Here is a 25657-nt window from a genome sequence, read left to right on the forward strand (position 1 = left end):
AGTGGTGTGATCTCAGCTCACTGCAGCCTGCACCTTTTCCAAGTTCAAGTGATTCTCCTGCTTCAGCCTCCTGAGTAGTTGGGATAACAGGCGCCCACCACCATGCCCAGATAATTTTTTAAATTTTTAGTAGAGATGGGGTTTCACCATGTTGGTCATGCCAGTCTTGAACTCCTGACCTTGTGAGCCACCGTGCCCAGCCAGAGCAGGGCATTTCTTTACTGTCCATACATGATAAGTTTTAACATCCGAGACCCTAAGTGTTGGAGACTGCTGCCAACGCACATACACCTTCCTCCACTCTCCCTTTGTGGCAGCCGAAGCTGTCCATAGATTTCCAAGTACCTCCTAGGGTTACTGACAGTACCACCTCTGATTAAGAGCCAGTATTGTAGGGTTTCCGGGGTTTCCATTTCTGAGAATTGTTCCACTCCAGAGCATTGTTTTGGTCAAGGAAGCGGGGGTGTATGGATGCCAAACAGTGGGAAGGGGCACATGCAGCCTGCTGCCCTCTTGGGTCTGACAACTCTTGGAAGCGTTAGTGCACGTCCATCTCACACTTCCTATGGAAGCAGCACTGGCGGACTGTCTGGGGCACGAATATAGGCTGCCCTGCCCTACCAAGTTAATCCTTTCCACTGAGGCAGAAGTGACCAGGGGGAGGGATCCTTGTGATATGACCCACACCATCCCCACAGTGTGAACGTGGCGTCACTGACACAGTCGGAAATTCGAGACATCATCCTGGGTATGGAGATCTCGGCACCATCACAGCAGCGGCAGCAAATCGCTGAGATTGAGAAGCAGACCAAGGAACAGTCGCAGCTGACTGCCACCCAGACTCGCACTGTCAACAAGCATGGCGATGAGATCATCACCTCCACCACCAGCAACTATGAGACCCAGACTTTCTCATCCAAGACTGAGTGGAGGGTCAGGTACTGTGAAGGGCAACACATGGGGATGGAAAGGCCGCTGGCACTACTGCTGGTGCTGATGTTCCCTACCTGCGTTTAGGGCCATCTCTGCTGCCAACCTGCACCTAAGGACCAATCACATCTATGTTTCATCTGATGACATCAAGGAGACGGGCTATACCTACATCCTTCCCAAGAATGTGCTTAAGAAGTTCATCTGCATATCTGACCTTCGGGCCCAAGTGAGTAGGTGGACCCTGCGAGGCCACAGTGTGCGCCTAACACGTTGTGCCTGAAACACAGACCTGAGATGGTTAGGGACTTGAGATGCTGGTTTCAAGATTCATGGATGAGTAATTATACAAGGAGAACAGCAAGCAGGGTTCTGGCCCCCGTGAGATATTAAAAGCTGTGGAAGTTGAGAGAAGAAGGTAGTAAATGTAGTATTGGCACTTAGTCAGAAAATTCCTGACCAGGCATGTGTGGTGGCTCATGCCTGTAATCCCAACTTGTTGGGAGGCCAAGGCAGGTGGATTGCTTAAGCACAGGTTAAGTTCAAGACCCTATTCTTACAAAAAAAAAAGCATGTGGCTGTAGTCCCATCTCAGGAGGCTGAGGTCACTTGAACCCAGGCAGTCTAAGCAGTGAGCTTAGATGGTGCCCCTGCACTCCAGCCTGGGGAACAGCAAGACCCAGTCTCTGTCTCTAACAAAGGAAAAAGAAGAGGCTAGGCGCAGTGGCTCATGACTGTAATCCCAGCATTGTGGGAGGCTGAGGCAGGCAGATCTCTTGAGCCCAAGAGTTCGAGACCAGCCTGGTCAATGTGACAAAACACTGTCTCTCCAAAAAAAAAAAAAAAAAAAAAAAAATAGAAAAACTAGCCAGGCTTGGTGGCGCACACCTGTAACGTCAGCTACTTAGGAGACTGAGGTGGGAAGATCACCTGAGCTTGGAAGGTGGTGGTTGTAGTGAGCTGAGATCGTGCCAGTGCCCACTAACCTGGGTTACAGTGATACCCTGCTTCAAAAAAAGAGAAAAGACGCTTAACTTTACTAGTGTATCAGGGATATTCATATATATTGCTCTCTACTACTCTGCCTACAGGAGTTTATAAAACACCATTTTGGGCTGGGGGCAGGTGGATCAGCTGAGGTCAGGAGTTCAAGACTAGCCTGGCCAACATGGCAAAACCCTGTCTCTATTTAAAATATGAAAATTAGCCGGGCACATTGGGCGCCTATAATCCCAGCTACTTGGGAGGCTGAGGCAGGAGAATTACTTGAACCCAGGAGGTGGAGGTTGCAGTGAGCCGAGATCGCACACTGCACTCCAGACTTGTCGACAAAGCGAGACTCCATCTCAAACCCACTATTTTGTGGCCATCAGGTTGGCAAATTTGAAAAGATTGTTAATATCCTGTGTGGGTGAGTTTATAGTAAACAGATCCTCTTTGTTGGAAATGTAAAACTAAAAATACCACCAAGTGCTGGTTTTCCAGATGTTTTCAGCTTGTGAAAGTACATTGGGCTGTATGTTTGTATGCTCATTTGCTTACGAACACTGTACTTAATAATCAGCTGGGAAGCTGTAAGCAGTGCAGATCCCTGGACCACACTCGGGCAATTCTGATGTGGTGAGTCTGAGATAAGGTCCATGTTTGACATTTTGAACAAGCGCGCCTGGCTGATTCAGACGGGGTTCTGATCACGTTTTAAGAAACTCTGTCCTCATTCTTGGGGGAAGGAAGGAAACAGGGCTGCAGTTCCAACTCGGAGCTGGTGCTAAGAAGCCTTTTGGTTCCGGACCCCTTTGTCTCTAGATCGCAGGGTACCTCTATGGGGTGAGCCCACCAGATAACCCGCAGGTGAAGGAGATCCGCTGCATCGTGATGGTGCCACAGTGGGGCACCCACCAGACTGTGCACCTGCCTGGCCAGCTGCCCCAGCACGAGTACCTCAAGGTGAGTGGCGGTGATGGAGCTTGGAAGTGTGGAAGAGCTGGGGCTTCCTGGCCCTCAAGTCAGGTGTGCTACCCTCGTGGGTGCAATTCCTGTCTGTGGATGCGATTCTGAACAGCTCTCTACTACTTTGCCTACAGGAGATGGAACCCTTAGGCTGGATCCACACTCAGCCCAATGAGTCCCCACAGTTGTCACCCCAGGATGTCACCACCCACGCCAAGATCATGGCTGACAACCCATCTTGGGATGGCGAGAAGACCATTATCATCACGTGCAGGTGGGCTTGGGCTTCCTCAGGAGGAGTGCGGTGGTGCAGGGACTGCAGGCCGGGGCCCAGAACGTGGCCTGAGCTGCTGTGTGTCCTCGCCCTCCCCCAGCTTCACTCCAGGCTCCTGTACACTGACGGCCTACAAGCTGACCCCCAGTGGCTACGAATGGGGCCGCCAGAACACAGACAAGGGCAACAACCCCAAGGGCTACCTGCCTTCGCACTACGAGCGGGTCCAGATGCTGCTGTCTGACCGCTTCCTCGGCTTCTTCATGGTCCCTGCCCAGTCCTCATGGAACTACAACTTCATGGGTAAGTGGGGGTGGCGCTAGGGGTATGTGAGGCCATTGCCCTGCATGCTTAGGGACCGGCTGGCTGCATGAGGCAGAGGGCCCGTTAACATCTGATGTTCCCTTCTTCCCTAAGGCGTTCGGCATGACCCCAACATGAAGTACGAGCTGCAGCTGGCGAACCCCAAAGAGTTCTACCACGAGGTGCACAGACCCTCCCACTTCCTCAACTTTGCCCTCCTGCAGGAGGGGGAGGTGTACTCTGCCGACAGGGAGGACCTGTATGCCTAGTCGCTTCCCTGCCCCCTGCCTCAGCCTTCTGCAGGCTGGTGACATTCAGCAGCTTGGCCCTTTCCCTCTGTGTGCACTTATTGTATTGTTGACTTCTTGATGGCCTCATCCTGAATAAAATACAGTAATAAATTTTGTATAAATAGGAGTTTGGGGGCTGGTTTTTTTTCCCCCTGAACTCAGATTCTGGATTTAGGTCTGACAGGTGGCAGGACAGGTGGCAGCAAGATGCTGGGCCCAGCCGTGGTGACGGGGAGTTGAGGCCCCTACCTCCCTATTAGGGGCTTGGGGCTAGAGACCCCCCTGGACTGGGTGGAGACCTGCGGTGGGGCGGGGCTTTCACTGCTTCCTGGTTGGTTCCCGACAACACAGCACTGGAAGGCCTCACCTCCCTTCCACAGCTGTGCCAGCGCTGCCTTTTCCCAGGTCTCCGAGCTCCGTGGCTTGTGCTGAGTGCTGGGGTGTCCAGCCCAGCCCTGTAAGCTTTCCGGTCACTCCTGGTCAGGAAAACAAGCACACAGGCAGGCAGTTTGTGTACGGCCGCGCGGAGGCCAGTGATCCGCCGCCTATCTGTCACCTCTGGCCCTGAGCGCGCTGCTGCCAAGTTGTCCCCATGACTCCAAACACGGGGGCGGAGCCTGGATCGGGCCTGTGGGGAGGGCTCCACTCAAGTGACCACAGGCAGCCCTGAGCTCAGCTCCTGGTGCCTGGCTGGAAAGTGGCTGTCCTGCTTCCTGTGACCTTGGGGGTGGAAGGACGGGCCCAGGGGTCTAGGGCACGATCTCCCTTCTACACGCCTCCTTCCCTCGCTCCTCCCACCCTTCTCGCTTCTACCCCGCCTCCACCACCCTAAACGGCTTCCTGGGCCGGAACTGTTTGGCTTTTCCCTGTCCCAGTTGAGGGTGGGGGGTCGCGGCCCCAGGCCTTTGCGGGACATGGAGCCCAGGAGGGTGGCGCCTGGGGCGCCCGGCTGGGGCCCTCGAGGGGCCGTGGGGCCGCGGATGGTGGCGGAGCTTGTGTACCACCTAGCCGGGGCCTTGGGCACTGAGCTGCAGGAGCTGGCGCGTCGTTTCGGGCCGGAGGCGGCGGCCGGGCTGGTGCCGCTAGTGGTGCGCGCGCTGGAGCTCTTGGAACAGGCTGCCGTGGGGCCCACCCCGGACTCGGTGAGTCACCGCCCTCCCCTCGCCACCCGAGGGGCCGCCAGGGCGGAAGCCTGAGACCTGGGCTCCCCAGCTGCAGGTGTCGGCGCAGCTGGCCGAGCGGGAGCTGCGGCGGCTGCGGGAGGAGAACGAGCGCCTCTGCTGGGAGCTACGCGCGGGGCCGCAGGGTAAGTGCAGCCCCGGCCAGGGCGGGCGGGTGACGGCCGGCTCAGGTCCTCTCCTCCCTCCCGTGGGCCGCGCGCCGCCGCTAAGAACACCCCTTTCTCAGAGGAGCGCGCGCTGCTACGGCAGCTCAAGGAGGTGACGGACCGACAGCGGGACGAACTGCGGGCGTACAACCGCGACCTGCTGCAGCGCGGCCTGGAGACCGAGGCGGTGAGTGCGGGGCGGGGCGGGGTGGGGCGGGGCGGGGCGGGGCCCCGGCCACCTCGGCGCCCCGCACACCCCACACTTTGCTCCGCCCCCAGTTGCAGGAGCAGCTGCAGCGCCTCCTGCTGGTGAATGCCGAGCTGCGGCAGAAGCTGGCGGCCGTGCAGACCCAGCTGCGTACCGCGCAGGACCGCGAGACAGAGCGCCAGCAGCCTGGAGGAGGCGCGGATCCACCGGCTGAGGAGAGAGCGCGGGGCCAGGTCTGGGGGCCCGAGCACCAGCAGGGGCAGGAGCCCGAACGGGCGACCCCTGAGGACTCTGTGAGTGCTGCACGAGGGCAAGGATCCAGCCCAGGAGGGCACTCGGGCCAGGTCCGCATCGGCACAGCAGGTCCGCGCCCCCGACCGGCCTCTGTTACTTGTTGGGGCACCCTTGTCCCACAGGTCTCCCTGCCCGTCACTTCCTCTAGCGTTCTCGCGATGGCCCTCGAGCGCGACCCTCTGACCGTGCCTGTCCTCCTAAAGGTAGAGGCCGCGCAGCCGCCAGGGCGCCCCCAGGAGGCAGGGCAGTGCCGCATCAGCCGGGAGGAGTTTGAGCAGATCCTTCAGGAGCGGAATGAACTCAAAGCCACAGTGTTCCTGCTCAAGGAGGAGCTGGCCTACTTCCAGCGGTGAGGGCGCCGGGAAGCTGAGGGGCTCCGATCACCCCACCTCGTTCTCCCATCATCGATATGTCCACAGTGACATGGTGACATGTGCAAGGCCTGCGCTGGGTAGTGGAAGGATGTAAATTGCACGGCCCCTCCCGTCCACAGCGTCACCCAGACACAGAAGAGGGACAGTGCACAGGGTCACCGCTGCAGCCGCCAGGGAAGCTCTCCTAGGAGGGGCACCTAAGTGAAGGTCTGAGGGTGTCAGCTGGGCACAGGTTTCAGGTGTCCAGGGAGGAGCCTCTGCACCGGTGTACCAGGAGTGAGGCCCACGGTTGCATCTCTGCTGCTTTCTCCTGCCCTGCCCCTCTTCTGCAGGGAGCTGCTCACTGACCACCGGGTCCCCGGCCTTCTGCTGGAAGCCATGAAGGTGGCTGTCAGGAAGCAGCGAAAGAAGATCAAGGCCAAGATGTTAGGGACTCCAGAGGAAGCAGAGAGCAGGTGGGTCCCAGCCTGCATCCCCACGGAGCCAGCTCCCCTCCCGAGTTCTGCTGAGCCTGATGACCTGGCCTGGTCACCCTCTGAGCCAATTGTCTCAGACTGAGCCTGTCACCCCAACCTGCTCTCCCCTCGAGCCTCCCAGCCTGGCCACTTTTAGGGCCTGCTGACCTGGTCTGGCTGGGTCCTGTGGCTTGTGGTCCAGCCTGTGCCCTTCTCCCTGGATCTCATGGCTCCCCTTGCCTTGCCTGCCAGTGCTGCCTCCCCACTTTCACCCTTCAGCTCCTGGCCTTGGCTGGCTCTGTCTGTTCTTACAGGGGTGACACTGTAGCTGTGTCAGGGCCTGCTGTGTGTCGAGACATAAAATAAAGCCTCGTCGGGTGCAGTGGCTCACACTTGTTATCCCAGCACTTTGGGAGTCTGAGGCAGGCAGATCACAAGGTCAGGAGTTCGAGACCAGCCTGGCCAACATGGTGAAACCCCGTTTCTACTAAAAATACAAAAATTAGCCAGGTGTGGTGGCATGCGCCTGTAATCCCAAATATTCGGGAGCCTGAGGCAAGAGTATTGCTTGAGCCCAGGAGGTGGAGGTTGCAGTGACCTGAGATCATGCCACTGCACTCCAGCCTGGGTGACAGAGTGAGACTGTCTCAAAAATAAAATAAAATAAATAAAGCCTCAAGACATCCTGCATCTCCCCAGGGTCGCCTTTTCTTCAGCCCTGGGGGCCCTGCTGTCCCTTATCCCCCCTGCTAGATTCCCGCTGTCCCTCAGGCCTTGATCCCTCACGTCTCCTTTCTCCTGTCTCAGTGACGATGAGGATGGCTCCTGGCTCCTGCTCGCCGATGATAAGGATCCCCCACCCCCGGAATCCAAAATACAGAGTTTGTATGTTGGGGGAAGGGGAAGGGCAACAGTGGGGGAGGGAGGAAGAATACTGGATCTCCTTTCCCGCTTCCCTGCCTGTCACCCTGCTGTCCTTGGCTCTAAGCAGGCCCTCCCCTCCTGCTTCTCCGACCCACCATCGGCCCCATCACCTTTCCACTCCCTCGGGCTGCCCTTTCCTGCCCCTCTCCCCTGTCCTCACCACCCCCCACCCTGCCCTCAGCCCACGTCCTGGACCTCTCCGGCTTCCTAAAGCAGAGTGCCTCTGGCTGTCTCTCCAGCTTTGACCTGTGGTATCGCGGGAAAGCCGAATCCCCGGAGGATGAGACCCACAGCCCTGCTCCCGGCAAGCCAGAGGCAGAAGAGGAGACCCAACCATAGTCTCCAGCACCTGAGCTGCCCTGTCCTGCCTGTCAGGAACATCTCTGTCTGGGGGCCTCAGCCACCCCAGAGGCCTGACTTGGGGATCTGGCTGTGGCTGGATTTGTGACCTCATATGAGGACAGGGCTCCCTCCTTTGTGGCCTCCCAGGCGTCTTCCCCAGTTCTGGCCTGCACCAGGGCAGCACGGGGGCTCAGCCCACCTCCCTCTCTACGTCTCTGTACCAGACCTCTGGGGCCAGACATAAGAGCACCTCTCTGAGTCTCAGTTTCCCCATCCACAAAATGAGAGCTGGTTCCCAGGCCTTTGTGCAGATGGCCTGAGCTTGTGTAATAAAGAACTACCTGAAACTCCCAGAAACTGTCCCTCACCTGTCTGTCCGTGTCCGTATCACCTCCAAGCCCCGCCAGGAGCAGAGGCAGGCCGAGGGGGCCTCAGGGCGCCCTTGGTCAGTCACTGGGTGGGGAGGCTTCTTGCAGCCCCGTCCTTGCTTTGGGATTGCAGCCTGATGGAGGGCTGAGGTTCCCACCCTCACTCCACCCGCTTCCCCGGTCCCAGCACCCAGGGACCTGCAGCTTCACCCTTCTGGCCCCTCTAGGCCAAGGGCAGTCAGCTCTGCCGCTGGCCTTCCTTTCCCTTTCTTGTTTTGAGTGTCGGTCTGACCTGCAACCCCCGCCCCCTCAGGGAGGCGCCTCAGGGCTGCCCGCCCCTCCGGCCTGGTTTCCTCAGGAAAAGCCCTGGGAGGAAGCAGGGAGGAGGTCGGGAGCTGTGGGGGCCAGAATAACCCAGCCTTCCCTGCACTGCTGCCATGGGGCTGTGGCTGCTGTTCCCACTGCTGCTGCTCTGGCCTCGGGGGACTCGGGGGTCCCAGCTGGACCCCAGTGGGCAGCACGTCTGTGTGGCCAGCAGGTGGGTTTCATGGGAGTCTGACAGGGGTGGCTGAACTGGTGCTGAGGCCTTTGGGGGAAGGAGGGCATAGAAAGAGGTCTTGGCACTGAAAGGATGGGCTGCTGTGGGCAGCCTGGCAGGCAGTGGCTCACCAGGGCAAATGGTGGAAGGGCCAGGGAAGGAGTGGGGAGGAGGTGGGGACCCCAGAGCTGTACAGGTCGGCGAGGCCTCCCCAGGGGGCTAGGCAGCCTCCCCCACCTCAGCCAGAGACAGTGATCCATCCTGCTCAGGACCAGGCCGCAACTCCCGCTGACCCCTTTTTGCCCCATAGCCCCTCTGCTGAGCTGCAGTGCTGCACAGGCTGGAGGCAGAAAGACCAAGAATGCAGCATCCGTGAGTATCCAGGACAGACCCCCAGCCAAGGAGAAGGGAGGTCGCAGCCAGCGACAGCCCCTCCTGCCTACCCCCGGGGGCCGGCTTCCCTCCCAAGCCCAGGAGCCAGGCTTTCTCCTGCAATGCCCCCAGCCCTGAAGGGGCACTCCTTGAGGAAGCTTGGCCCCCAGAGCCAGTGAGAGGGTGGGTGTGTCCTCTGGTCCTGCCTGTCTTTCCAACTTGGGTGGGTGTCTTTCAGCCATCTGTGAGGGGCCAGACGCCTGCCGGGAAGATGAGGTGTGTGTGAAACCGGGCCTCTGTCGGTGCAAACCTGGGTTCTTTGGGGCCCACTGCAGCTCCCGTGAGTCTCAGGGGCAGGATGAGGTTGCTGGGCAGAGCTGGGCACCGAGGCGGTGGTGTTGGGGCAGGCAAGGCAGGTACCAAGCAGCCTCAGGACAGCGGGGTCAGGACGCCTCCTAGCCTTGGAGGAATCAAGGTCCAGAGACAGGAAGTGACACACTCCTGGGGGATGGCCTGGGGCACTGGGTCTTCACCCACATCCACAAAGCCCTCCCCACCTGAGTATCTTTCTGTTCCACTTCTCGGAAAACCTGTGACTCTTGTGAACTGCAACATGACTGTATTCCTGGTCTTTCCCACATACACCTTTAACGCAGACGGTGGAGGGAAGGAGGCCCTGCTGGGCTGTGTGCCCTCTCTGGCCGAAACAGAAGGGGAAGGGGTTGGGTAGCAGGAGAGCCGGAGGGTGGGTACCAGCAATCAAGGGATCACTAGGGGAAGGGTGGCTTCTCTTGCCACCCTGGCAGGCAGCATCCACGTCTGAGATCCGGAAGGAGTCCTGCTCTCCTCCAGCCCAGTAGGGATCGATCTCTGCGGGGAGGAGCAGCATGAAGGCAGCCCCTCCCCCCACCTCTGCCCAGGACTCTGGGCAAGTCCCCTGCCCACTCGGGATATCTGAGTGTGTTCTGGAGTGGGAGGCGGGAGGCTGAGCCATGGCAAAGGGTTTTCTGTAAGTCAGAGCAGAGCAGGAAGTGACTGTTGCCCCGACAGGCTGCCGGATGTTCCAAGGATCTGTCCCCGGCCCTCGGAGGGTGGGCCCGGCACCCTTTTTCCTTGTGGAAGGGGATGCAGTGTCAGGATCCGCGCGCACCCTGAGCCCGCTGACCCCTTCCTTTCCACCCTGCAGGCTGCCCGGGCCAGTACTGGGGCCCCGACTGCCGCGAGAGCTGTCCCTGCCACCCACACGGCCAGTGCGAGCCGGCCACGGGCACGTGCCGGTGCCAAGCCGACCGCTGGGGTGCCCGCTGCGAGTTCCCATGCGCCTGCGGCCCCCACGGGCGCTGCGACTCCGCCACCGGCGTGTGCCGCTGCGAGCCGGGCTGGTGGTCGTCCACCTGCCGCCGCCCGTGCCAGTGCAACCCCGTGGCGGCGCACTGCGAGCAGGCCACGGGCGCCTGCGTGTGCCAGCCGGGCTGGTGGGGCCGCCGCTGCACCTTCCGCTGCGCCTGCCACGGCTCCCCGTGCGAGCAGGACTCGGGCCGCTGCGCCTGCCGGCTGGGCTGGTGGGGCCCCGACTGCCGGCAGCAGTGCCAGTGCGAGCGCGGCCAATGCAACCCCGCCTCTGGCCAGTGCACCTGCCCTCCGGGCTTCCGAGGAGCGCGCTGCGAGCTGCCCTGCCCGGCCGGGAGCTACGGGGTGCAGTGCGGACTCAGGTGAGCAGGGCGGGGCGGGCACAGGTAAACAGGACAGGGCGCGCACAGGTGAGTGGGGCGAGGCGGACGAGGTGGGTGGGGCGGGGCGGACACAGGTGGGCGGGGCGGGGGCGCCGGGAGGAGGGGTCAGGGCTTCGCGGTGCTCCCCTCAAAAAACATACAAAGCAAAGGCATGAAAGGGGAAAGAACGGTAGGGCGCGGTGGCTCACGACTGTAATCCCAGCACTTTGGGAGGCAGAGGCGGGAGGATCACCTGAGGTCAGAAGTTGGAGACCAGCCTGGCTAACATGGAGAAACCCCATCTCTACTAAAAATACAAAAATTAGCCAGGCGTGGTGGCGGGCGCCTGTAGTCCCAGCTACTCCGGAGGCTGAGGCAGGAGAGTCGCTGGAACCCGGGAGGCGGAGGTTGCAGTGATCACCCCACTGCACTTCAGCCTAGGCAACAGAGCGATATGCCGTCTCAAGAAAACAAAACAGGGACTCCATGTTTGGGTCCCCTTCCATGAACACTCCCTTAGTAGAAGCCATCTTTCTCTTTCCTGGATTTCCCCTCTGGAGTCCCCTTCCACACACTCTCGTGGAAGCCTGTCTTCCCCTCCCACACTCCATCTCTCTCTATCCCTTCCCCTCAATGTGGAAGCTGCTTTCCTCTCCTGGATTCCATCTTTCTGGATTCTCTCACTCAGCCTGAGAGTTAGCTGTTTTTCTCTTTCTCCTGTTTCTCTCCCTAAATAAATGACTTTCTTTCTTTCCTTCCTTCCTTCCTTTTTCTTTCTTTCTTTCTTTCTTTCTTTCTTTCTTTCTTTCTTTTTCTTTCTTCTTTCTTTCTTTCTCTCTCTCTCTCTCTTCTTTCTCTCTCTCTCTCTTTCTCTCTTTCTCTCTCTTTCTTTCTTTCTTTTCTGAGACGGAGTTTTGCTCTTGTTACCCAGGCTGGAGTGCAATGGCCTGATCTCGGCTCACCGCAACCTCCGCCTCCTGGGTTCAGGCAATTCTCCTGCCTCAGCCTCCTGAGTACATGGGATTATAGGCACGCGCCACCATGCCCAGCTAATTTTTTGTATTTTTAGTAGAGACGGGGTTTCACCTTGTTGACCAGGATGGTCTCGATCTCTTGACCTCGTGATCCACCCACCTCGGCCTCCCAAAGTGCTGGGATTACAGGCGTGAGCCACCGCGCCCGGCCTATTTTTTTTTTTTTTTAAATAAGAAACGCTTCACAAGTTTGCATGTCATCCTTGCGCAGGGGCCGTGCTAATCTTCTCTGTATCATTCCAATTTTAGTATATGTGCTGCCAAAGTAAGCACATAAATGACTTTCTACAAACAAACAAAAAGAAAATAAAACATTTTATTTTATTTTATTTTTACTTTTACTTTTTTATTTTTATTTTTTTGAGACAGAGTCTCGCCCTGTTGCTAGGCTGGAGTGCAGTGGTGCGATCTTGCCTCACAGCAATCTCCATCTCCCAGGTTCAAGCAATTCTCCTCCCTCAGCCTCCCTAGTGGGAGCTAATTAGCCCAGCTAATTTTTGTATTTTTAGTAGAGATGGGGTTTCTCAGTGTTGGTCAGGCTGGTCCAGAATTCCCGACCCTCAGGTGATCTGCCCGCCTCGGCCTCCCAAAGTGCTGGGACTACAGACGTGCCCACCATACCCAGCTAATGTTTGTATTTTTAGTAGAGACGGGGTTTCACCATATAGGTCTCTATCTCCTCACCTCGTGATCCACCCGCCTCGGCCTCCCAAAGTGCACCCAGTCAAAAATTTAAAAAAACCCTTTGTTGCCCCAGGTCCAGTCCCGCCTGCTCATTTCATCCAATTACTGCTTCGCAAAAAGTGCTAGTCCTGCTCACAAGCCAGATGTAGATAATGAACTGGTTGAGTGACCAGAGGTCCTGGGCAAGATCCCTTTAGGACTCAGTGGTTTTCAAACTTTGACCGGCTCCACTCACAGTAAGAAATTTCATCCCTGGATGGGTGTGTTGGCTCACGCCTGTAATCCCAGCACTTTGGGAGGCCGAGGCAGGCAGATCACCTGAGGGTGGGGAATTCGAGACCAGCCTGACCAACACTGAGAAACCCCATCTCTACTAAAAATACAAAAATTAGCTGGGCTTGGTGGCACATGCCTGAAATCCCAGCTATTCAGGAGGCTGAGGTAGGTGAATCACTTGAACCCGGGAGGCGGAGGTTACTGTAAGCCGAGATTGTGCTATTGCATTCCAGCCTGGGCAACAAGATCGAAACTCCGTCTCAAAAAAAAAAATTTCATCCCTGGCTGGGTGCAGTGGCTCATGCCTGTAATGCCAGCACTTTGGGAGGCTGAGGCGGGTGGATCACCTGAGGTCAGGAGTTCAAGACCAGCCTGACCAAAAGGTGAAACCCCATCTATACTAAAAATACAAAAAAGTAGCTGGGTGTTGTGGCGTGCCTGTGTAGTCCCAGCTACTCGGGAGGCTGAGGCAGGAGTATCACTTGAACCTGAGAGGCAGAGGTTGCAGTAAGCTGACATCAGTCCACTGCACTCCAGCCTGGGTAACAGAGCGAGAATACGTCTCAAAAAAAAAAAAGTCATCTGATCCAACATATATAACACGTTTTATTTAACTGAAATAGGATTTATTTATTTATTTTTGAGACAGAGTCTCACTCTGTTGCCCAGGCTGGAGTGCAGTGGCGCCATCTCTGCTCACTGCAGCCTCCACCTCCCAGGCTCAAGCGATTCTCTCATCTCAGCCTCCCAAGCAGCTGAGATTTCAGACTTGTGCCACACACCCAGCTAATTTTTGTAGTGACAGTGGTCTCACTTTGTTGCCCAGGCTGGTCTCAAACTTCCGCACTCAAGAAATCTACCTGCCTCGGCTTCCCAAAATTCTGGGATTTACAGGCATGAGCCACCATGCCCAGCCCTCAAATAAGGATTTTTTTTTTTTTTTTGAGATGGAGTCTCGCTGTGTCCCCCAGACTGGAATGCAGTGCTGTGATCTCAGCTCACTGCAACCTCCGCCTCCCAAGTTCAAGAGATTCTCCTGCCTCAGCCTCCCGAGTAGCTAGGACTACAGGCACACACCATCACACCCAGCTAATTTTTGTATTTTTGGTAGAGATGGGGTTTCACCAAATTGGCCAGGCTGGTCTGGAACTCCTGACCTTGTGATCCGCTTGCCTTGGCCTCCCAAAGTGCGGGGATTACAGGCATGAGCCACTGCGCCCAGCCTGAAATAAGGAATAAACCAGACAAAACATACTTTTATATAATGTGAAATTATATTGGTGACAACAGTGGTCTCCAACCTTTTGGCCCTGGGGATTGGTCTCATGGAAGACAGATTTTTTATTGTTACACTGTGATCAATAATGAAATCATTATACAACTCACCATAATACAGAATCAGCGGGAGCCCTGAGCTTGTTTTCTGGCAACTAGACGTTTCCCACTGGGGCTGACGGGAGGCAGTGACAGATCATCATGCATTAGATTCTCATAAAGGGCGTGTAACCTGGGTCCCTCCCATCACAGCTCACAGTAGGATTGGGTTCCTATGAGAATCAAAGGCCACGGCATATCTGCCTGGTGCCAGAGCTCAGGTGGTTGTGCTCCCTGGCTGCTCATCTCTGCAGTGCCGCCTGGCTCCTAACAGCCCACCGACTGTACCAGGGTTTCGAAACCTCTGGGTGAGAAAACTTTGTATCTTTTCTGTTTCATATGATGGAGTAGAAGGCACTACTGAGGGCTGGGCGTGGTGGCTCTCGCCCATAATCCCAGCACTTTGGGAGGCCGAGGCAGGTGGATCACCTGAGGTTAGGAGTTTGAGACCAGCCTGGCCAACATGGTGAAACCCCGTCTCTACTAAAAATACAAAATTAGCCGGGCATGGTGGTGCACCATGTAGTGGTAATCCTAGCTACTCAGGAGGCTGAGGCAGAAGAATCGCTTGAACTCGGGAGGCAGAGGTTGCAGTGAACCCAGATCATGCCACTGCACTCCAGCCTGGGCAACAGAGCAAGACTCCGTCTCAAAAAAAAAAACACGAAAAATTAGCCAGGCATGGTGGCATGTGTTTGTAATCCCAGCTGCCTGGGAGGCTGAGGCAGGAGAATCACTTGAACCTGAGAGATGGAGGTTGCAGTGACCCCAGATGTTGCCACTGCACTCTAGCCTGGGCAACAAGAGTAAACTTGGTCTCAAAAAAAGAAGACAATACTGAGTCCCATTGATGCCAGACCTCAGGGCAGCTCGGTGTGGAAGGAAGAGAGGAGAAAGGGTAGGAGGGAAGGCCAGGCAGATGGGCCTCAGGTTGGTAGTGTCTCGGCTGCCCTGGCTGGGCTGTTGGCTTCTGATGACCCTGGGACTCAGGGAAAGGTGGTCACAGAGCAGGTGCTTCAAAGGAGAGGGATGGGGTCCTGTAAGAGCCCTCATTGTCTAGCCTCCTCACTGTACAACATGGGGAAACTGAGGCCCAAACCTGCCTGAGTGACCCAGGTGGGACCCGAACACTCTTCAGGGCCCCTGAAGGCCTGCGTGGCCAGTACAGGGATTGGAGGGGGTAGGCGCTCCTTCCTTCCACCCCCAGTGCTCCCAAGAAGCCCCTCTCTTCCCAGCTGTGGTCACTGCAAACATGATGAGCCATGCTCTCCAGACACAGGCAGCTGTGAGTCCTGCCAGCCGGGCTGGAATGGAACTCAGTGCCAGCAGCCCTGCCCACCTGGCACCTTTGGCAAGAGCTGCGGGCAGCAGTGCCCTCACTGCCAACATGGGGAGGCCTGTCAGCCAGATACCGGCCACTGTCAGCACTGTGACCCCGGCTGGCTGAGGCCCAGGTGAGAACACCATTCTGTTCAGGGCAGGGCACACCTCCCCCCAGGACCCTCACCTCAGCGGCTCTTCTGGGAATGCCGCCCCACCCTACCCCAACACGCAGGTTCATGCACCTCGAAGCCCCAGGGTCTCCCTCCTGATGAAGACCAAGGGAGGGCAGTGGGTTCTGGGGGGCCTGGGCAGGATTCCTGCTCCCTCCCCTCTGAGGCTTCCCACCCTCCTCCCACTCTGGGAACACATAGTCTGTCACTGCTGGGTTGGGCCCCAAGTTCAAGGCCCTGTCTGCACCTGAGCTTCATGCTGAGGAGTGGCCAGACGTGTCTGGAGTCCAGGAGCCCGGGGCAGATGGGTGGGGCCCCACGCTGGGGCTGGGCCTGCCTTGCCGTGCCCCTGAGTCTTGCCTCACCCAGGTGTGTTGACCCCTGCCCCACGGGCACCTTTGGGGAAGACTGCGGCTCTACCTGCCCCACCTGTGTTCAGGGGGCATGTGACGCTGTGACAGGGGAATGTGTCTGCAGTGCCGGCTACTGGGGGCCCAGGTGAGCCTGGGAGTCCTGGGGTCAGGAGGGTACAGGGGCCCAGGTTAGGCCTCCAGCCATGCCCAGAAATCTTCCTGCCCCTCTCCCTGCCTGCCTCCCTTCCCCCAGCCCTCAGCCTGCCTCTCCATGTCACTCCATAGCTGCAATGCTTCCTGCTCAGCCGGCTTCTATGGAAACAACTGCTCAGTTCCCTGTGAATGCCCAGAGGGACTCTGCCACCCTGTGTCCGGGTCCTGCCAGCCGGGTAAGGTGGAGGGAGCCTGCAGGGTGCACTGGGCAGGGAAGGCGGGCCCACCATGCAGGCTCCAGGGCTGGTCCCTTGCCAGGGAGTCTCAGCTCACCTCAGAGACATTCTTTTTTTTTTGAGACAGAGTCTCATTCTGTTCCCCAGGCTGGAGTACAGTGGTACAATCTCAGCTCACTGCAACCTCTGCCTCCCAGGTTCAGCCAATTCTCCTGTCTCAACCTCCTGAGTAGCTGGGATTACAGGTGCATGCCACCACACCCAGCTAATTTTTAGATTTTTAGTAGAGATGGGGTTTCACCATGTTGGCCAGGCTGGTCTCGAACTCCTGACCTCAAATGATCCTCCCACCTCGGCCTCCCAAAGTGCTATGATTACAGACGTGAGCTACTGAGCCTGGCCCAGAGACTTTTTTTTTTTTGAGAGGGAGTTTTGCTCTTGTTGCCCAGGCTGGAGTGCCATGGCGCAGTCTAGCTCACCGAAACCTCCAGCTCCTGGGTTCCAGTGATTCTCCTGCCTCAGCTTCCCAAGCAGCTGGGATTATAGGCACCTTCCAACATGCCTGGCTAATTTTGTATTCTTAGTAGAGACGGGGTTTCTCCATGTTGGTCAGGCTGGTCTCGAACTCCCGACCTCAGGTGATCTGCCTGCCTCGGCCTCCCAAAGTGCTGGGATTATAGGCGTCAGCCACTGCACCTGGCCAAGACATTCTTTATACCTGATCTCTGTGTGGATGCCCTGAAGATATGACAGAGCCCCTGCCCCCTGAGAAACCAGCTAGAACCATGGAATGGGCAGTGGGCGGCTGGACACTGAAGTGAAATCAGGGACACGAATTTGCGGAATGGGCCACAGACCGTGAGGAGGGGACACATCAGGAGAGAGGCTGCCCGGAGGCAGGGAGAGACCCCCAGGAGGAAGCTTCTGTGTAGGAGGCAACTCAGAGTGAAGGACAGAACAGGATGCACGGGAGACAGGAAGGGCTGCGACTCCTGTCCTGGCTCCCCCAGGTTTTCGAGGTCGTGCCACTGCCCTCCTCGTGGGCATCCTTGTGCCCCTGCTGCTGCTCTTCCTCGGCCTCGCCTGCTGTGCCTGCTGCTGCTGGACCGCCCACTCAGACCTCAAGGACAGGTGAGCACCAGCCTGTCCCTTCCACACCCAGCTCAGGCCATGCGGTGAGGGAGCAGGGGGCCTCTGGTTTCCTTGTGGGGGTGAGGAGGGCTGGCCTTGTCACCCATGTAGGTCAGAGGTGATGGAGGCAGTTGGCAGTGGCCTGGAGATGCTGCAGACACCAGGTCAGCTGACTGCCCTCCTCATGATCATGATGTCTCCACTGCCAGGTAAGCATCTGCCTGCCCTTCTTGATGGGGAAGTTTCTGAGTTATGTGGGCAGGGGGCACTGGGCACCAGGCTGGCGAACCTGAGCCTGAGGCGGAGGCAGAGAGCTGACCCCGGTGGGGACAGAGGCAGAGGGCTGGGACCACAGAAGCAGCAGCCCAACTCCGTCCGGCCCAGGAGGGAAAATCAACCAGGCCTCAGATGCCCTGAAAAGGAGCGTGACCAGCCGGGCATGGTGGCTCACGCCTGTAATCCTAGCTATTTGGGAGGCTGCAGTGGGTGGATCTCCTGAGGTTAGGAGTTCAAGACCAGCCTGGCCATCATGGTGAAACCCCATCTTTGAAAAAAAAAAAAAAAGAAAAGGAGCGTGACCTAGACGTCTGTGCAGTGGGCACTGCTTCAGCGGAGAATGCAGCGTCCTGAGAGATGGAGAGGGAGGAAGGACGGGGCTGGTGGAGCCCACTGCAGGGTAGACACAGAGCTTGATCCTTTATAAAAGCTCTTCACACTCAGGGATCCTTTGAGACTCACAGCAGCATGGAAGTTTGGAGCAGCGAGTGTGGGGCCGGGAGGACCATCCTCAATTCCCAGAGGCCATGCGGCCCAAGGTGACCTGGCGAGTCACTGGCAAACAGGAAGCCCCTCCCCAGCTTCCTGGACTCTGTGTCTGGACTGCTCTTACTCATTCCTGCCCTAGTCCTCTAGTACATCCTCCCTGCACTTGTGGGGCATTCACAGATGAGCAGACACAGTTGCCCCAGCTCAGGGCAGAGAGCCCGGGGTGGCAAGAAGCCCCCTGCAGGGACACGAGGACAGGGGCAGAAGCTGTTGGGGAACAGTGAAGGGCAGAGCCATCTCCACATGTGGGGGTAGAGCAGAGTGGGAACAAGGGAAGGCTTCCTGGAGGGGGTGTCATTTGAAATAGGTGGGCCATGCCTGTAATCCCAGTACTTTGGGAGGCCGAGACAGGCGGATCACCTGAGGTCAGGAGTTCAAGACCATCCTGGCCAACCTGGTGAAACCCCATCTGTCAGGCCAGGCGCGGTGGCTCAAACCTGTAATCCCAGCACTTTGGGAGGCCGAGGTGGGTGGATCACGAGGTCAAGAGATCGAGACCATCCTGGTCAACATGGTGAAACCCCGTCTCTACTGAAAAAAATACGAAAAATCAGCTAGGTATGGTGGTGCGTGCCTGTAATGCCAGCTACTGAGGAGGCTGAGGCAGGAGAATTGTTTGAACCCAGGAGGCGGAGGTTGCGGTGAGCCGAGATCGCGCCATTGCACTCCAGCCTGGGTAACAGGAGCAAAACTCCGTCACAAAAAAAAAAGAAACCCCATCTATACTAAAAAAAATAAATAAATAAGCTGGGTCTGGTGGTGCACACCCATAGTCCCAGCTACTCGGGAGGCTGAGGCGGGAGAATTGCTTTAATCCGAGAGGTGGAGGTTGCAGTGAGCCAAGATCACGCCACTGCACTCCAGCCTGGGCGATAGGAGTGAAACTCCATCTCAAAAAACAGAGACAGACAGGCGAGCTGGGCTCAGCTAGGATGATGAAACAAACGGCCACATCTTGGGGAAGCCCCACCAAATGCGGGGCGGCCTCCTGGTTCCGCGTGAAGCTCTGATAGACAGGGTTGTAGTCCTCGTTTTACAGATGCAGACACTGAGGCCTAGGGAGGTGAAGCCTCAGCCAGAGTTGTTACTCTGGGCTGTCTGGCCCTAGCACGATGCTTGGTTGGTTCTGTGGCAGGCCTGAGTCTTGAGCTCAGTTGTTTGGATTTTATTCTGCCTGTCACACCCTGCTGAGGTGACCCGGGTCACCTTGGGTCTTACGGACTGACCACTGTCCCTGCCCTCCTCCTCAGGCCAGCGAGAGATGGAACCACGGTGTCCAGGATGAAGCTACAGGTCTGGGGGACGCTGACCAGCCTGCGCTCCTCGCTCCCGTGCGGCTCCCTCAGTGCCCACAAGCTCCCCTGGGTGACAGGTCAGTGGGCTGGGGGCTGGGGGTTGGGGTGGGACAGGGCTCTGTGTCAGGCCCTGCGGGCGCCTGACCCAGACTCTCCACAGTCTCGCACCACGACCCGGACCTCCCCTTCAACCACAGCTTCATCGAGCCACCCTCTGCTGGCTGGGCCTCCGACGACTCCTTCTCATCCGATTCTGAGTCTGCAGAGGCAGATGAGGCTCCGGCCTACTGTGTGCCACCCCAGGAAGGTACCCCCCTACAGCCCACTTACCCTGTGCACTCTTCCACTGCCACCTCCTCTTTAGTCCTCCAGCAAACGGTTATTTATTTGTTCATTCTGAGATGGATTTTCGCTCTTGTTGCCCAGGCTGGAGTGCGATGGCGTGATATCATGCTCATGTTTTATTTTTAGTAGAGACAGCGTTTCACCAAGAGGTCGGGCTGGTCTTGAACGCCTGACCTCAGGTGATCTGCCTGCCTCGGCCTCCCAAAGTGCTGGGATGATAGGCGTGAGCCATGGTGCCCAGCCTGCAGTTAGAAGGGCTCGTTCTGTGCCAGTCCCTGTTCTTGGCTCCAGGGACGCAAGAGAGAACAAGGTAGATTCCTGACCCCACCATGCTTCGAGTCAGACAGGCAGTTGTTGGACAAAGATAGGACAGAGTGACATGTGTTTCGATGAGGGACATACAAGTGGCGGCTCCTTCGCTAGCCACGTTGGGGTGACTGGGGGTCAGGGAAGATGTTTATGGTATCCCAGTTGTGTCTAGCAGAATCAGTAGGAGTTAGCCGAGGGAAAGTCAGGGAGAGGAGGGAACGGGGATTCGGGAAGATGCAACAGCATACACGAAGGCCTAGAGATGAGAGGGAGGTGGCTTTGTGACACTGAAAGAATTTCAGCTGGGTGAGAGCGTCACAGTATTTCAAAGTAGGGAGCGGCAGTGAGAAAAGAGTATAGAAACTAGGTGTGGTGACTTATACCTGTGATCCTAGCACTTTGGGAGGCTGAGGTGGGAGGATCGCTGGAGACCAGGAGTTTGATACCAGCCTGGCCAACATAGTGAGACCGCATCTCTACAAAACTGAAAAAAAAAAGGGTGTAGAAGAAAGTGTCTAACTGAATTGCTCCTTCTGTCTCTCTCTCCACCCTCACCCTCTCTTTGCTCTATTTTGGGGCCTCTGGGAGATGCTGAGCTGTAGGTAGGAGGAACTGAGGTAGCCAGCTCGGCTCTAGCCAAGCTGTTCTGTCTCCTCTGCCAGGGATGGTCCCTGTGGCCCAGGCACAGTTGTCAGAAGCCAGCCTGGCTGGAGGTGCCTTCCCTCCCGAGGACGCCTCCACGCCATTTGCCATCCCACGCACCTCCAGCCTAGCTCGGGCCAAGCGGCCGTCTGTCTCCTTCGCCGAAGGTACCAAGTTTGCGTCGCAGACTCGCCGAAGCTCAGGGGAGCTCTCCAGCCCACTCCGAAAGCCCAAGAGGCTCTCCCGGGGGGCACAGGCAGCTCCCGAGGGCCAGGAAGCAGAGGAGTCCACAGGCCCAGAGGAAGCAGAAGCGGGAGAGTCCCTTCCCATGGCTGCCAGCCCCGGGGATTCAGCCACTGGCCACCGGCGGCCTCCCCTGGGTGGCCTGACAGTGGCTGAACATGTGGAAGCCATTGAGGGCGGCGTCCAGGAGGCCTCAGGCCCTGTGACCACAATCTACGTGCTGGCCGGGACACCCCGGGAACCTGGAAGCCCCATCCGGTCCGTTTTGCGCCATTTTGGTGGCTTTCAGAAAGGCCAGGCAGAACCCAAGGTCAAGAGGGCCATCCCTAAGCCTCCACGCCAGGCCCTGAATCGGAAAAAGGGCAGCCCTGGTGTGGCCTGTGTCACCCAGAGCCCCAGCTCAGCCCCAAATGCCAGGCTCCCGGGAGCCATGGGGTCTCCAGCAGCCAGGCCAGAGGAAGTGGCCCAGGGGCTGGGGGCTGGCACTGAGAGTTCAGGGGGCACCCAGGAGCCAGTCTCTGGGGGTGGCTCCCCAGAACAGGATCCCCAGAAGCAGGCTGAAGAGGAAAGGCAGGAGGAACCTGAGTATGAGAATGTCATGCCCATCCCCAGGCTACCAGAGCCCTGATGACCTTGAATCTGGGGAGTGGGAAGCCTGGAGGGGACAAGAGGGGGCACCAGAACTGCCCATGGACTAGACTGTGCTGTGTGCTGGAACAGTCCCAGGGCCCGGACAGACATCCCAGAGCCTCTGCCCTTCCACAGGGAAAAGGCAGGGTTCGAGGCCAGCTGGCTCAGGGCCCTGGTGGTGCTCCCAGAGGGGGCTGGGGAGGCCAGGGGCAGAGACCCTGCGGGAGGGTCAGGGAGGGATGGCTGCAGGGACTTCTCCTCTGCTGTTTGAAGAAGGGCTATTCTTTCTTTCATGTGAAAAACATTTTTCTGAACTGGGAAACAACCTAAATGTTTGCTGATAAAAGATTGGCTAAACAAATATTTCTTATGGTAAATGACTACACAACCACTAAAAATCATGTTGTGCAACAATACTTAAGCTGGGAGAATGTCCACGCTATGCGGTTAAGTGTATGAAAAGTAAGTTCCGAGTTATTGGATGCAGTATGCGTCCATTGTTTTCTTTCTTTCTTTTTTTTTGAGACAGAGTCTTGCACTGTTGTCCAGCCTGAAGTGCAGTAATATGATTTCAGCTCACTGTAACCTCTGCCTCCTGGGTTCAAATGATTCACCTGAGTCAGACTCCCGAGTAGCTGGGACTACAGGCCTGTGCCACCACGCTCAGCTAATTTTTTTTGTATTTTTAGTAGAGAGGGTGTTTCACTATATTAGCCAGGATGGTCTTAATTTCCTGACCTCATGATCCGCCCACCTTGGCCTCCCAAAGTGCTCGGATTACAGGCATGAGACACCGAGCCCAGCCACTTTTTTTTCTTTTTTGATATGGAGTCTTGCTGTGTCGCCCAGGCTGGAGTGCAGTGGTGGGATCTCTGCCCACTGCAACCTCTACCTCCAGGGTTCAAGCGATTCTTGTACCTCAGCCTCCTGAGTAGCTGGGATTACAGGTACCTACCACCACTCCCCGCTGTTTGTATTTTTAGTAGAGATGGAGTTTCACCACATTGGTCAGCCTGGTCTCAAACTCCTGACCTCAGGTGATTCACCCGCCTTGACATCCCAAAGTGCTGAGATTACAGGTGAGTCACGGCATCCAGCTGTTTTACAAACTTTTTAAAAAGGATGTATGTGCATAAAACAGATTCAAGGGAAAGGCACTAAATGGTATTTTCCTCCAGAAGATAAGATTGTAGGTGATATTTATTTTCCTCTGAAACTTTTGTATAGTTTGCAAATTTTCAACAGTGAAAATTCTTTTTTACTTTTGTGACTAGATTGAATTTCATAAAGTACATTAAAAAGCGGTGATCTTTGTTAAAAATTTTAAAAGTACTAACATTATAGACATGTGTAAAGTAAAACGAAGATTTCCTTTCTCCCCAGAGGCGTCTGTGGGTGAAAACAGAGACAGAATCTCCTTATCCCTGACTGCTTTCTGGTCTTGTTTGAATTCTTTGCTCACATATTGTATTACCTAGTCTGAAAAGAAAAGAGGCAGTCCCTTTTTTTTTTTGAGACGGAGTCTCACTCTGTCACCCAGACTTGAGTGCAGTGGTGCGATCTCAGCTCACTGCAACCTCTGCCTCCATGGTTCAAGCGATTCTCCTGCCTTGGCCTTCTGAGTAGCTGGGATTACAGGCGCCCAGCACCATGCCCAGGTAATTTTTGTGTTTTTGGTGGAGATGGAGTTTCACCATGTTGGCCAGGCTGGGCTCAACCTTCTGACACACCTTGGCCTCCCAAAGTGCGGGGATTACAGGACTGAGCCACCACCTCAGCCTCCAGAGTACTCCCAAAGTGCTCACAGGTGTAAGCCACTGCAACCAGCCACTAAAGCTTCTAAAATTATAATCCTTGTATATAAAATGTTGTGTGTGTGTTTAACCACCAACAATTATATCTCATTACAATTTAAATTTCTATGATTATTCTAAGGTTGAGTTTCTTTTCTATCTCAGCTCACAGCAACCTCCACCTCCCAGGTTCAAGGGATTCTTGTGCCTCAGCTTCCCAAGTAGCTGGGAAGTACAGGTGCCCACCACCATGCCTCGCCAATTTTTACATTTTTAGTAGAGACGAGGTTTCATCATCTTGGCCAGGCTGGTCTTGAACTCCTAATCTTGTGATCCACCCACCTCAGCCTTTCAAAGTGCTGGGATTACAGGTGTGAGCCACTGTGCCCAGCCTTTCTTCTTTTTTTTTTTTTTTTTTTTGAGACGGAGTCTTGCTCTGTTGCCAGGCTAGAGTGCGGTGGCGCAATATCGGCTCATTGCAACCTCCGCCTCCTGGGTTCAAGCAATTCTCCTGCCTCAGCCTCCTGAGTAGCCGGGACCACAGGCGCGTGCCACCACACCCGGCTAATTTTTTTATTTTTAGTTGAGATGGGGTTTCACCATGTTGGCCAGGATGGTCTCAATCTCTTGACCTCGTGATCCACCCACCTCGGCCTCCCAAAGTGCTGGGATTACAGGCGTCAGCCACTGCGCCCAGCCCTTTTTTCTATTTTTAGTAGAGACAGGGTTTCACCATGTTGGCCAGAGGCTGGTCTCCAACTCCTGACCTCAAGTGATCTGCCCGCCTTGACCTCCCAAAGTGCTGGGATTACAGGCCCGAGCCGCCACACCCAGCCAGGAACTGGAACTTCATCCTGATTTACAAATGATAGTTTCTGAAGGATTTTGGAATTTACAATTCTCTTGGTGCCCTGGGATGTGATAGGGGCTGAATTTGACAAGCTGAAATTTGAAGGTGGCTCAACAACAGCAGTTGCAGGCCTAAGGGCACAGATGCAGCGATTAGGCAAATCTGTAGGAGAGCAGCTGTATCTGTGTGGTGTGGATGGGGTGAGGGACAGGCAGAATCACAGCGATTGCCTAACAAATGTCTGATGACAGGATGGTTCTGGCCTGGTGCTATGGCTCACGCCTATAATTCCAGCACCTTGGGAGGCCCAGGCTGGCAGTTCACAAGGCCAGGAGATCAAGACCATCCTGGCTAACACACTGAAACCTCGTCTCTACTAAAAACACAAAAACTTAGCCGGGCGTGGTGGTGGGCGCCTGTAGTCCCAGCTACTCGGGAGGCTGAGGCAGGAGAATCGCTTGAACCCAGGAGGCAGAGGTTGCAGTGAGCCGAGATTGTGCCAGTGCACTCCAGTCTGGGCCACAGAGCAAGACTCTGTCTCAAAAAAAAAAAAGAAAGGATGGTTCTCAGCAGAGCACTGTGAGTCATGTCTGTAATCCCTGAACTTTGGGAGGCCGAGTTGGGAGGATCACTTGAGCCCAGGACTTTGAGACCAGCCTGGGCAACAGGGCAAGACCCTATCTCTACAAAAAAATACAAAAATTAGCCAGGCGTGGCAGCATGAACCTGTGGTTCCAGCTACTTGGAAGGCTGAGGCAGGAGGATCGCCTAAGCCCAGAAGGTGGAGGCTGCAGTGAGCTATGATCACACCACCACACTCCAGCGTCTAGGTGCCTGAGATCCTTTCTCAAAAAAAAAAAAAAAAAAGAAAAAAGATGGTTCTTGGCATCTAACTTCAGTAGATAGTAGTGTGGTCACCTGAGAGAAGATGGGGAGGACAGTAGTTCTGAGGGATATTTGAGGGATGGTTGAGCCCTGGAGGGCCCTCAGCCTGCTCAAAGAGGAGGGGAGGGTGAAGGAAGAGACTTGCCAGGTGGCAGTCGAAACCTTGTGGATGGGAGATTCCACAGGGTGGGGAACCAGATAGGTTACCAGCTGGCGCCGCTCCCCACCCCCACCCCCGTTCCCCCTCAGGCTGACGGCACCAATCCTTGTCTGGGGAGGTTTCCCTTGCCAGGTAGCCAGGGCCGGTTCTACGCGGTAGGGGGCACACTCGGACTGGGGCAGGAGGCATCTGGGGCTCCCACTGCCCTGGGGTGGTGGTAGGGTTTTATTATATATATTTTTTGGTAGAGACGGGGGTCTCACCATGCTGCCTAGGCGGGTCTCG

At 56.3% G+C, this 25657-nt stretch overlaps 3 protein-coding genes and 1 non-coding gene across 14 annotated transcripts in view; 3 read left to right on the forward strand and 1 right to left on the reverse strand.

Annotated features, from left to right (window-relative positions):
• Nucleotides 1-3869, forward strand: part of PRPF8 (pre-mRNA processing factor 8) — a 32427-nt gene extending 28558 nt beyond the window's left edge. For both annotated transcript variants that reach the window (XM_008996376.5, XM_078372474.1), the window contains 6 exons: nucleotides 699-938; nucleotides 1018-1159; nucleotides 2737-2877; nucleotides 3015-3154; nucleotides 3255-3457; nucleotides 3572-3869. In XM_008996376.5, coding sequence (XP_008994624.1) covers nucleotides 699-938; nucleotides 1018-1159; nucleotides 2737-2877; nucleotides 3015-3154; nucleotides 3255-3457; nucleotides 3572-3726 — 1021 coding nt within the window. In that variant the 3' untranslated portion in view covers nucleotides 3727-3869. The remainder of the gene's footprint in view (nucleotides 1-698; nucleotides 939-1017; nucleotides 1160-2736; nucleotides 2878-3014; nucleotides 3155-3254; nucleotides 3458-3571) is intronic.
• Nucleotides 3870-4604: 735 nt separating this feature from the next.
• On the forward strand, nucleotides 4605-8028 carry RILP (Rab interacting lysosomal protein). 8 transcript variants are annotated; one of them, XR_013535430.1, is made up of 9 exons: nucleotides 4605-4889; nucleotides 4960-5053; nucleotides 5155-5261; nucleotides 5354-5645; nucleotides 5784-5925; nucleotides 6070-6157; nucleotides 6283-6405; nucleotides 7213-7290; nucleotides 7569-8028. XR_013535430.1 is itself a non-coding variant. In XM_078372491.1 (8 exons), the coding sequence occupies exons 1-8, from the start codon at nucleotides 4662-4664 to the stop codon at nucleotides 7572-7574; spliced, it is 1128 nt and encodes a 375-aa protein (XP_078228617.1). In that variant the 5' UTR covers nucleotides 4605-4661; the 3' UTR covers nucleotides 7575-8028. The 8 variants fall into 8 exon arrangements, 4 of the variants coding, with proteins under 4 accessions (XP_078228617.1, XP_054111581.1, XP_035155308.2 ...); XR_013535431.1 differs by having other exon boundaries at nucleotides 5354-5575; nucleotides 5780-5925; XR_013535432.1 differs by having other exon boundaries at nucleotides 5354-5575.
• A 389-nt stretch (nucleotides 8029-8417) lies between these two features.
• SCARF1 (scavenger receptor class F member 1) lies at nucleotides 8418-22045 on the forward strand. Of its 3 annotated transcripts, none has more exons than XM_002747816.6 (11): nucleotides 8418-8577; nucleotides 8888-8949; nucleotides 9188-9289; nucleotides 10136-10661; nucleotides 15265-15483; nucleotides 15892-16020; nucleotides 16161-16264; nucleotides 17275-17395; nucleotides 19471-19592; nucleotides 19676-19822; nucleotides 20832-22045. In XM_002747816.6, the coding sequence occupies exons 1-11, from the start codon at nucleotides 8477-8479 to the stop codon at nucleotides 21680-21682; spliced, it is 2484 nt and encodes an 827-aa protein (XP_002747862.3). In that variant the 5' UTR covers nucleotides 8418-8476; the 3' UTR covers nucleotides 21683-22045. The 3 variants fall into 3 exon arrangements, with proteins under 3 accessions (XP_002747862.3, XP_017827697.3, XP_078228601.1); XM_017972208.4 differs by having other exon boundaries at nucleotides 19713-19822; XM_078372475.1 differs by lacking the exon at nucleotides 15892-16020.
• LOC118154205 (U6 spliceosomal RNA) lies at nucleotides 11862-11968 on the reverse strand. Its single transcript, XR_004744097.1, has one exon. It is a non-coding gene; the product is annotated as a U6 spliceosomal RNA (small nuclear RNA).
• Nucleotides 22046-25657: the final 3612 nt, after the last annotated feature.

This window comes from Callithrix jacchus, chromosome 5, assembly GCF_049354715.1.
Source record: "Callithrix jacchus isolate 240 chromosome 5, calJac240_pri, whole genome shotgun sequence".
Taxonomy (NCBI): Eukaryota; Metazoa; Chordata; class Mammalia; order Primates; family Cebidae; genus Callithrix; species Callithrix jacchus.

Excerpts from the sequence above, each read along its gene's own strand:
- RILP (XM_054255606.2), top strand. The coding sequence starts at position 4,662 with ATGGAGCCCAGGAGGGTGGCGCCTGGGGCGCCCGGCTGGGGCCCTCGA. Across the intron at positions 5,926-6,282 it reads GAGCTGGCCTACTTCCAGCG|GGAGCTGCTCACTGACCACC; the intron begins GTGAGGGCGCCG and ends CCTCTTCTGCAG. Across the intron at positions 7,291-7,568 it reads GAATCCAAAATACAGAGTTT|CTTTGACCTGTGGTATCGCG; the intron begins GTATGTTGGGGG and ends CTGTCTCTCCAG.
- SCARF1 (XM_002747816.6), top strand. The coding sequence starts at position 8,477 with ATGGGGCTGTGGCTGCTGTTCCCACTGCTGCTGCTCTGGCCTCGGGGG. Across the intron at positions 16,021-16,160 it reads GCCGGCTACTGGGGGCCCAG|CTGCAATGCTTCCTGCTCAG; the intron begins GTGAGCCTGGGA and ends GTCACTCCATAG. Across the intron at positions 19,823-20,831 it reads CTGTGTGCCACCCCAGGAAG|GGATGGTCCCTGTGGCCCAG; the intron begins GTACCCCCCTAC and ends CTCCTCTGCCAG.